The sequence below is a fragment of the Rosa chinensis genome, chromosome 1 (genome assembly GCF_002994745.2).
Source record: "Rosa chinensis cultivar Old Blush chromosome 1, RchiOBHm-V2, whole genome shotgun sequence".
Taxonomy (NCBI): domain Eukaryota; kingdom Viridiplantae; phylum Streptophyta; class Magnoliopsida; order Rosales; family Rosaceae; genus Rosa; species Rosa chinensis.
Genome location: NC_037088.1, coordinates 51,995,316 through 52,006,058, shown reverse-complemented (window position 1 = coordinate 52,006,058; position 10,743 = coordinate 51,995,316). Strand labels below are relative to the sequence as shown.

The window sequence follows — 10,743 nt, the reverse complement described above, 5'->3', positions numbered from 1 at the left end:
GTTGTGCAAAACAGTTTCTGCAAATCAAAAAACTGCAGTTTCAGAATCAGCTTTTCGGGAACAGTTTTGGAGAGCATTTTTTGCATTCTTCCAGCAGCACCTTTGCAGGAAGGGCTAGCGATCCTTAAAAGTCATGATTTTTTTACTTGAACAAGAGCTAAAACACTAGTCAGAAACTTCAACGAGGCACAGGAAATCAAATTCAAAATAGGCTTCCCGATAAGGCAGAAACTGTCAGCTTTTCATGAAGCTTTTTGGGAGAACTTTTCCGGCGACTTACTTCTAGTTTTTCCATAACGTTATTGATCATTCTAGAAGATATGATGTCATAGAACACGTAGGAGTCAAGAACCATCCAGAAAAGTGGCGAGAGGAATTCTTTCCTTGTCCAAGAATAATTAACCTTCAGAAACAGAAATTGAGTCCCAATCAAAACAGGACAGTTTGGCGGAAATCTTCTATGGACGAATTTTGAGTGCATTTTTGGAAGGTTATTGATGCTGAAAATATCAAGGAGAGTCCTAGAATGATTCCTCAAGATTTTTGGAAGATTGTTAAGGCCTGAAACCTGTTTAATTGTACACCAATTAGAGGAAACCTCGAGCAACTAGGGGAGGCTTTCAAAGCAGAGTTGGAGAAGGAAACTTGGGTTGTACTCCTCATATATATAGAGCATCTAAACACGTTGAAAACCACCCATCTCCAGCGCCATCTTCTGCCCTAAAAACCCTAGTTCACAAAGTCTAAAATTCCTCAACTTCAAGAAGCAAAAAGTCGTGCACACCATCATCCACCTTCATCAAGCTTTGCCGTGTACCATCTTGAAGGAAGTTTTTGCATCCAAGGCTGCCTAAAAGTGAATTCGTGGCTCTTATCTTCTCCCCTTTACGGTTTTTATTTTCTTGTAAAGTTGTAATTCAAACTCATATGTTTTTAGTTGTGAATTTTAAGACGACGTGTGGCTAATTTACTTTTGTTAGGGGCGATGTTTGAAGCCCCTAAGACATGTTTTTGACAATATTTTGATTCTTAGTTTCGTGATCGCTTTGTTGTGAAATTGTTTATTTGGTTTTTGTTTACAGATAACTCTCTCGCATGTTTATGTTCTATGAATGCGCACATAAAATATTATGATCATATAAGTGGGGGTAGAAATAGGTATTTTAATCTCCTAAACGGTTAATCATATTTATTTCAAAGGTAGCAAAGTCTATAGGACAATAGACCAAATCAAATAATGGGAATTGCACGCTAGGTAGGCGTTCCACACTAGTATTGGATTCTTATTTCGATCAAACTTCCACGTGTGATTAATGCTTAGAATAAATTGTTGATAGGATAGCGTTCTATACCTTAATTGTTTATTCTAAAGGCTTAGTAATGGTGCGTTCATCTTGCTTAAGTAATTTAGGGAAGTAATAAGAACTTATGCATGTGTTCATGGTTTGTTCTTGATTGAAACCTTTTTTACAACTTAGTAATTGAAACTAGAATGATAAATTTGTCTCAAGCATGTTTTGGTGGTGGATTTCTGAGTTCCTAACAGCTTCATCCATATATTTTCAAAACCCAAAAAAAATCTTGAATTGCTTTCTTTATTTTCTATTTATTTTTCATTAAAAACCAAAAACCCCCCAAATCAATTTCGTTGGAGGATATATCCCCCAAGGCTTACTGTCTTAGTGCACGTAATAGGTCTTTTCTTTTGTGAATGTTTTCTTGTAGATGGGTTTAGGGCACTTGATTGAAGTGATCTTTACCTTGTGTAGATCTTTAGAGTGAGATTTCATCCCATTGAAATTTTGGAACAACAAGATGCACTCTGAGCACAAAAAAGCGAATGATTGCTGCAACTTCAACACTTCTCTCATCTTAATTCTTCATCATTTTCCTCCGCTAGTTCCTCCCCTTCTTCATCAATTTCCTCTGCTTATTCCTAGTCTTAGACTACATAAAAGTTTTACTAAATATAGCACACACTTTTTTTGTGAAAAATGATATTTTGAAATCATTTTGAGATTTGGTGGATGGCGACGGAAAAATGTTATACTCCCAAGGAAATGAATTACTCGATTGTTTGATCCATGCAAGCGATGATTGTCAACTAAAATAAAACATAAACTAAGGAAAAGAATAAGGGATAACCTTTGCCCATGAAAAAAATCATCGCAAAGTAATTAAAAAGTTTATTTATTTTTTATGAGGAACTACCCTTTCGGACAGAATATTTGTCTGTAAAGCAAATTTCAAAATTAAGTTTTTGATGAGATAATGATAGCCAATGAAACAATCGTCGACAAAAGTAATTTAAAAAGTTCACATTTTTGATGAGCAACAATTGTTATCGAAAAAAATTCACCGGCAACAATAAAAAGAAACAACTATATGTGACCAAAGGGTCGTTGGCAACTGTAAATAAGAACAGAGAAATTCTTATGTAGGGTAGAGATATCAGCCACGTGGTACACCCAACCAATCATGTTTCTTTATTTTTTTAATTGTTTTCCGAAACTATTCATGTTTAATTAAAATGAAATACGTAAAACACCTCCTTGCATAAGCACCGATTGGCTTGGCGTACCGCCACATAGCACGCCTGCCCTACCTAAGAATCTCTCAATAAGAACAACTAGTTTGTTTGTTTTTTTTTTTTTTGGGTACATCGGGAGCCAAAGGCCCAAACAGAAAAGAAAAGAGAAAACAATTAAGCTCATATGGCTGGTGGTCTAGGAAGAACAACTCCAATAATGTCATAGAGAAACACCTCAAAAGCAAACACTAGGGTCTTTGAAGACTGCAAATGCCTAGAGAAATTGACACAGCGTTTAGCTAGAACATCAGCCAACATATGTCTCTCCCTGTGAATATGACTAACCTGTATGGTAGTGAACTACTGCATCAGATGCTTACAATTCAAGATCAAAGTGCCTAAAGGGTGGAGCTCAACATTTTCTTTATGTAACAGGTTCACCAAGTTTAAAGAATCATATTCCACCTCTAGATTAGTAATAGACAAGTCTAAAGCCCATTGTAAACCATAAAACTTACCCCAAGCTTTAGCCAAAAGAACCTCTCCAAACCCCATATTGCACATGAAACCATTTATCCAATGCCCAAAAGAATCTCTTATTACTTCTTCTGCTCCAATTGTAGCAATACCAACACGGGGGCCATCCACATTAAGTTTGCAAAACCCCAGGAGAAGGCTTACACCAAGATAACATATCAATCTACACGTCTTTCTGCATAAGGGGTTTGCTATTTGCACAAGAAGACATTCCACTGCATATTAAGAAAAGTACGCTTTTGATAGATATTGGCACATAACCAACTCATCCAATCTAAATTGAAAGTAATCCTCATGTTTAAAGAAATATTAATTAAAAGCTTGCCAAACCTTGCTAGCTCTGGGGCAATCCCTGAACAAGTGAAGTAAAGTCTCCTCCTTATCACCACAGAAGTGACAAAAAGGATCAGCAGCCACGTTTCGTCTGAATCTCTGAACATTGGTGAGGATTTTCCCTTGGAGCACAAGCCGTACGAAAATTTTAATTTCTGGAGGGATGGGAATAGTCCAAACCAGATTCCACCTATTACTTGATTGGTCTGGTTCATCCAAAGAAGTTGATAAGCCGATTTAATTGTAAAAACTCCATAAGAAGTACCTCCCCAAATGAGTTTATCAGGGACCCCTGTCATAGAGACCGGAATACTTGTGATTTTATTAACAATCTCCATAGGTAAACAGCTTATGAGCATGGGAAGATTCCATTCACCATTACACCAAAAATCTTTAACAGTAGACATATGGTTAGAATATCTAGGATTACAAACAATCTGACTTAACACACCAACTGAGGACCACTTATCATACGAAAGTATAACATCAGTACCATTACTAATCCTCCAGTGAAGACCTTTCCTTAGAAGTTCACCACCTAAATAATCCCAGTCCAAGCACTGGAACAATTTTTTGGCTTCCGATAGTTATGTTGTAATAAGGAGTCATCCTTTAGGTATTTTTCTTGAAAAATTCTACACCATAGACCTTGATCACCCTGAGTTATTCTCCAGCTTGCTTCGCAAGCATAGCTTTCTTCATATCAGTAGATAAGAACAACTATTGGCCACGAAAGTGTCCTTGGCAAAATAGTTTAACAAATTTAGTTTCTGATACGTAACAACTATTACCGATGAAACTATCACGGACAAAAGTAAATAAAGAAATTTGAGTGCTAATTTGTGGCTGAGGTGCTGGGTTAGGAAACTGATCATCTTGTCGTCCATCCATCAACTCTAGCCCCAAGTGTCTTTGGAGTTCACATTGATTAGATGTGTGCGCCACTAGAAGTTGCTGCTGGAGAAAACCTAGGTTCTCTCTCCAGTTGTCAAAAGACATCTTTGAGATATTGAAAAATTGAAGAATACTATGTAATAGTTTAGCTCAATTTCAGACAGGATTTTGTTTTGATAAGGGTTCAATATCCTACAATGTAACCAAAAAAGAATAGAATGCATGTACAATTGGGATATGCAAGGTCAAACGTCCATTGTATAATTTAATGCTTTTGGTCTTTATTTTATTGCCCTTTATCGTTTCACTGCTTTCTTCTCCAACTCTTCCTGTGCTTCCCACAATTTTGGGTCACCAAAATCTTTAATAACAAAGGAGGCTCCAGCATCTAGCAGTAAACTGTCAGGGTTCCTTGTGCCTAAACCCAGCACCGGCATTCCAGCTGCCACTCCAGCTTTTACTCCAGAGACAAAATCCTTCACAAGCAAAAACAAATTAAAAGGAGTGTAAAGGTATGTCAAAGTTTTACATTAGAAAATAGATGTTGATGCAAAGCAGAATCATGGGAGCCAAACCTCAAAGACGAAAGCATGCTTATTTGACACATTAAGTGCTTGGAGAGCTTTCAAGTAGGGGTCAGGAAATGGTTTTGCTCTATCACATTCATTTGCAATAACTAGAACTTCAAAGAAACTCAGGAGGTCCAGTGCTGATACTAATAGCTCGCCATTTGGTCTTGGTGCATTTGTTACTGCAGCCCGTTTCAAGCCTTGATTTTCAATCCATTCCCGCAACTTATGTAAGCCCTTCATAGGTTCTAACTGTTCAGATGCCAATCTGCATAGACCACTCCATTAATCTTGTCAGAATGAGTCTTTGGAATAGAGAAACTGAAATGGATGAAGCATTTATTGTGCAAATAATACATAGGGTCCTCAACCCAGTGCTTACCTCTTTACAATTTAAGAAAAGAAAATAGAAAATAGAACTACAACTCTTAATTTAGCATATGAAAGAGAAAAAACAGTTCCAAAACCATGTAAGAAAAACAAAATTATAGTTATTGATGAAGATGGTGGTTTGTCCTTCTAAGCCAAAACTTCTGCTCACAACAGAAGTACAACTCATCTCTCTATGGTGCAAGGGATTATTCATCATTTTACCTTCGGAACATGTCTTCCTTATCTTCAAAAAAATTTCTTGCTCTTTGGAGATCCCAATCAGGAAAGAGAACACCATAGAGCTCCTCATTGTGCATCCCACTGATATTCTCAATGAAGAATTCCTCAGTGATAGGAACCCCACCATTAAAACCTACCTGTACACTAGTATATGAGTCTTAAAAGATGCTAGTGTATATGCGAATGTATGTGTGTGTGTGTGTGAGAGAGAGAGAGAGCGAGAGAGAGAGAGAGAGAGAGAGAGAGATCTTACTTCTTGAAGCATTTCACGGAAAGCATAATAATGGAGCGGATCTGAATCACACCATGTTCCATCTATATCAAATAGAATTGCTTCGAGAGGAGTGACAAATGCTAGAGAACATTTACTGCCACAACATAATGGGAAGTGATTCAGGCCAGCCTTAAAACAACAACAAAAACATAAAGAAATGAAAAGATCATGCTTGTCAAGTAGAAGGGCTTGGGGGAGGGAAATAACAAACTGAGCAAAGACATATCACAGATTAACCATGTTTTTACTGCTGAATGAAGTAACCTTGAAGTCATTGTTTTCCCTGAAATATTGTAGCTATTTTGCACGCTTTCCGATGCGCGCACCAAATATAATTGTAAGCTTGGTTGCTCTGAATGAAATGAAACTGTTGTCGTTACTTTCCTAATTTTCTCTACTTTAATACTTGGTCTTATCAATCTGGTATCAGAGCTAGGTTGGTAACATCGACAAAAATGCAAGCATAACTATCTCCAACATGGTTGTAAATGATGTACATTGAGAATCTGAGATACAATATCCTCAAAGGTTTACAGTACAAACAAGAACACAGAAAACCGCTGCAGTCAGTGCTTATTCTCCTACATGATATTGCTGGTCTACCTAGGCCTAGACTGAAATGTATAGCCTCATGAGCTAGGTTTTTTGTTGATTTGGGACTCCAGCCCCCATTCATCCAACACAGAAAAAACAAACAAAAATATCATAACAGGTGATCTTTTGATCTTTCATTTCACTCAAATTTGCCTCTAGTCCGAACTCTACTTTACTGTCAATGTTATCTCCAAGTGTTGAAGGAGTGTAGCTGGATAATAAGATAACCAGATTACAAATCACATGTCTAAGTCACCATTTTATAAAATGTATTTGGCGTCAGGATTGTGTTAGTTCCCAATGCATCTGAAGGAGCCACAATCCTTTCAATGGAAGGGAGTGGCCAATTTTGCTCAGATATGATGCACACAAAGCTTCTTGAACTGTCCATGATATTGCCCACGAAAATCTAGATCCCACTTATAGTACAAAACAATTTCACAGTTCAGGGTCTACATTTCTCATTTCTGCTGATTTGAGTGCTTCAATTTTATCCGCTTTCTAAGTCCAAAGTATTACTTTGCAATGACCATACTTCAACACATTCAATTCTCTCTCCTCTATCCAAAATATAAACCAATGATCCAAATTTCGTGCTGGACATGGATTTAACAATTGACATTTCAACTTGGAACATAGCAAGCTAACCCTGACAATGGTCTAGGCATAATTCTTGTTAACAATGGCATTCTCCTACGAGTTAGATGTCTGGTAAATCAAACTAACTCATCCAATCATGCTTTTTTATCTAATTTAAAGATGCAAAATAAGCCAAATACGAATGCATTATATCCTAATGACGCATTTTCTTCCTTAACCTGTATCATTGTAGTCATCAACGTACAGAAATCCATAGCATGAATCAAATTGCATATCATTTGAACCATCTTTGTGGTGATGGGTACGAATAAAACAACTTTGCAATGTGATAACAAACAATTGTGAATGGACAATTGATAAAAGAGATAGATAATGTACCTGTCTAGTGGGCGAGGGTCTGATGAAATGGGCATCCTGGTGAGAAAGGTAGAGCCTCGTTTAGTGAGGTTGTGTCTCTACAAATGGGTTTTGGGGAATTGGTGGGAGAAGAGGTGGTGGTGATAGTGAAGAAGCTGAGGTAGAGCTACCATAGTATGGAATGTGAGCAATATGAGAACTGAAGGCTTCTGATATCTCTAAAGCAAATGTCTGTGTTGCACAAATTGAATGGTTCATTTGTGTTTCTGGGGTTGTCTGTTTTAGTTGTTACGTTTTGGGGATATCTGTTGACCCCGGGTATATTCCTTGGTCGCTAGTACTTGACATTGTTCACCTTGCAATTGCATCCCAATAAAGGCTTAGTGTTCCACACTAAACACAAATGATCATCACATTGTGTGTGTAGCCTAAATAAGATTTCGTGTCATGAAATGAGTTCTATTATTAATTTAGAGCGCAAAAACAAACAATTAAGCAAAACTAAGCTTGCTGCATACAATTTAGGCTCTTTAATCTCGTGAGTAGATGTGATGGAGAAATTATTATCCTTAGAGCATCACGTATTTATAATTTGGGTTAATATAGTCTCATCTTTTTATGCCTTTATAATGAAGAAGCTCAAATGTCGATTGTGTATTAAATGAGACAATTACTTGACAAGGAAACTCTTCTAATGAGGACTAGTTAAGGACTTTCTAATCAATGGTTTGAGAGACCCACTTTTCGATCACATTTTCGTAAATCAACCATTAGATATTTATGTTTTTGGTGACATCTATGTATTTATATTCTATTCCATCTTTTTTTCACATGATGAACATCAATTGTGTTCTGATTGATGATTTTGTGCTTATTGTAGCCTAATATAATAGCATCATATTAGCAATATCTCCAGCCAACCAAGATATCGCTACATCTGATGCTATCAAACTTGCACGGGAAGTGGATCCAGCAGGTATACCCTATTTACTTGTTAGAGTAAACCATTTCCCCTCTGGACTATCCTACAGTTAATTTGTCTCATAAATTTATATGTATAACTTGCACACAGGTGAACGAACGTTTGGGGTGATGACAAAGCTTGATTTGATGGACAAAGGAACTAACGCTTTGGATGTATGATTCTCTCTGTTCTGTACCATCTTCACAAATGGTTTTTGCAATGACCAAGCTAATGTTCAGTTGCATTATAAATTCTGAAAATAGTTGGGTCATAATTAGCTAGATGCATTTGCATTCCGAATACAACAGTTTTCAACCATAAGGCATATATTGTTTTAAAAGGATGTGATCCGTAAAACTCTTTTATCGTTTTCTTTACATGTTCCCATGCTTGTTGCATGCATGCCTTTTGCACTCATAGCTTGATATAAAGCTTTGTGTTACAAACAAAGAAATATTAGTATTATTAATATCTTACATGTTTAACCCAAAAGGTTATTGAAGGAAGATCTTATCGCCTGCAACATCCTTGGGTTGGAGTTGTGAACCGTTCCCAAGCAGATATTAATAAAAATACGGACATGATTGTCGCAAGGCGCAAGGAACGTGAGTACTTTGCAACCAGTCCTGACTATGGGCACTTGGCTAATAGAATGGGTTCAGAGTACCTTGCTAAACTTTTGTCACAGGTTTGAGAGCGAATATCTTTCTTGCAATTAAAAGTATCTTGCTCCTTCAATAAAGTAACCATTTTGATGCCTTGATCTGGTTTATAGCACTTGGAGAATGTAATTAGGGCTCGTATCCCAAGTATCACATCCTTGATTAACAAAAGCATTGATGAACTTGAATCCGAGATGGACCATCTTGGTAGGCCTATAGCCATTGATGCTGGGGTGAGTTTAACTCTATTTTGTAAATTTCATCATGTATTATCTTGGGTAATTTTGAGTTTGTAACCAAGACTTTGTATTGTAGGCTCAGTTATACACTATACTGGAACTTTGTGGTGCATTTGACCGAATATTTGAAGAGCACTTAGATGGAGGGTAACATTTGTTCATTAAACTCTCAATTTTGGCTCATCAGTGTATTTGGAATTTAGTGTTCTCAGATGCAAAACTTTTGTAGAATTACAATACCATTTTATAGTCTAAGTTGAAATGGAGCCTATATTGTTAAGCGAAAATGATCATTTACCCAATTTCTATTTAAAAATTGCCCACTTGCTCCACTAACTGTTTTTTAACCCAGTTTACCCAAAACACTCTAAGGGATTATTTCCCTAATACCCAATTAATTCTTTTTTATTAATTTTTGGGACTTTTTTGCCCTCTCCTTCTCTCTCACTTAGAGGGAGAAATCATCCTCCACCTTACCCGACTCCGGTGACCAGTGGCCGGCCACCGACCGGAATCCGGCGACCAACGACTGGAATCCGGCGACCGACGACCGGAATCAGGCTACCGAACTGGTGTCGGGATTCCGGCGTATGAATTTATTGCCCCCAAATAGACAAATTATTGCCTCCCAATAATCTATTGACTCTATGTTATTATTTGTGGGAATTATGTTTTTGATAGCTAATACGTTTATTTGTGTTTATAGAGTGGAATTGTAGTGTACTATGTTGGTCTATTGGGGCGCAATAGACATATTATTGCCCCCCGATAATCTATTGACTCTATGTTATTCCCCCAATAATCTATTGGCTCTATGTTATTATTTGTTGGAATTATGTTTTTGATAGCTGATACGTTTATTTGTGTTTATAGTGTGGAAATGTAGTGTACTATGTTGGTCTATTGGGGGGCAATAGAAATATTATTGCCCCCCAGTAATGTGATTTTTAGACGTCTATTGCCCCCAATAGACGTCTAACTTCTCTCTATTGGCCTCCAATTGACATTCAAAATATTTTTTTTTCTTTTTTCTTTCCTTCTGCCCCTTATTTTACTTTTAAAAAAAAAAATTTGGGCACCCAGAAAAATGATCTGGGCACCCACATCAAGACCGGACGCGTTTCTCGCCTACCAGGTGTTGGACTCTGGCGAGGTAGGCCGACCAAAGCTGCTTTGTCGTCTTCAGGAGTGGATGATGCTTCTCCAATCGGTGCCACAGACCGGAAAGCCCAGATCGCCGAAATCGACCAGAAGCCCGGTCGCCGAATTGACCGTGCTTGTCGTCGTCCGATCTCAACAGAGTCCTCGATCTACAGCCTCTAAGGCGTCGTCTTTGGCCTATGCGACGTCGTCTCCGGCCTATGCGGCGTCGTTCGGCCTCTGTGGAGCACGGCAACGGGCACGGTGCGGGGAGAGAGAGAGAGAGAGAGAGAGAGAGAGAGAGAGAGAGAGAGAGAGAGAGAGAGAGGGGAGAAAACGCAGATCGGAGGGATGAGAGAGAGAGAGAGAGAGAGAGAGAGAGATATGAGTGTAATTTATAAATTAAAATGAGGGCAATACTGTCAAACACTGTTGGAT

At 37.8% G+C, this 10,743-nt stretch overlaps 2 protein-coding genes across 2 annotated transcripts; one reads left to right on the top strand and one right to left on the bottom strand.

Moving 5' to 3' along the window:
* Positions 1 to 4,838: 4,838 nt before the first annotated feature.
* Positions 4,839 to 7,356, bottom strand: LOC112181737 (haloacid dehalogenase-like hydrolase domain-containing protein Sgpp). The gene is made up of 5 exons (XM_040507432.1): positions 7,322 to 7,356; positions 6,446 to 6,554; positions 5,729 to 5,878; positions 5,458 to 5,612; positions 4,839 to 5,131 (listed from the first exon to the last, which is right to left on the bottom strand). The coding sequence occupies exons 1-5, from the start codon at positions 7,354 to 7,356 to the stop codon at positions 4,855 to 4,857; spliced, it is 726 nt and encodes a 241-aa protein (XP_040363366.1). The 3' UTR covers positions 4,839 to 4,854.
* Positions 7,357 to 8,191: 835 nt separating this feature from the next.
* On the top strand, positions 8,192 to 9,316 carry LOC112169426 (dynamin-related protein 1E-like). The gene is made up of 5 exons (XM_024306454.2): positions 8,192 to 8,276; positions 8,373 to 8,437; positions 8,758 to 8,952; positions 9,040 to 9,159; positions 9,242 to 9,316. The coding sequence occupies exons 2-5, from the start codon at positions 8,393 to 8,395 to the stop codon at positions 9,314 to 9,316; spliced, it is 435 nt and encodes a 144-aa protein (XP_024162222.1). The 5' UTR covers positions 8,192 to 8,276; positions 8,373 to 8,392.
* The last annotated feature ends 1,427 nt before the right edge of the window (positions 9,317 to 10,743 follow it).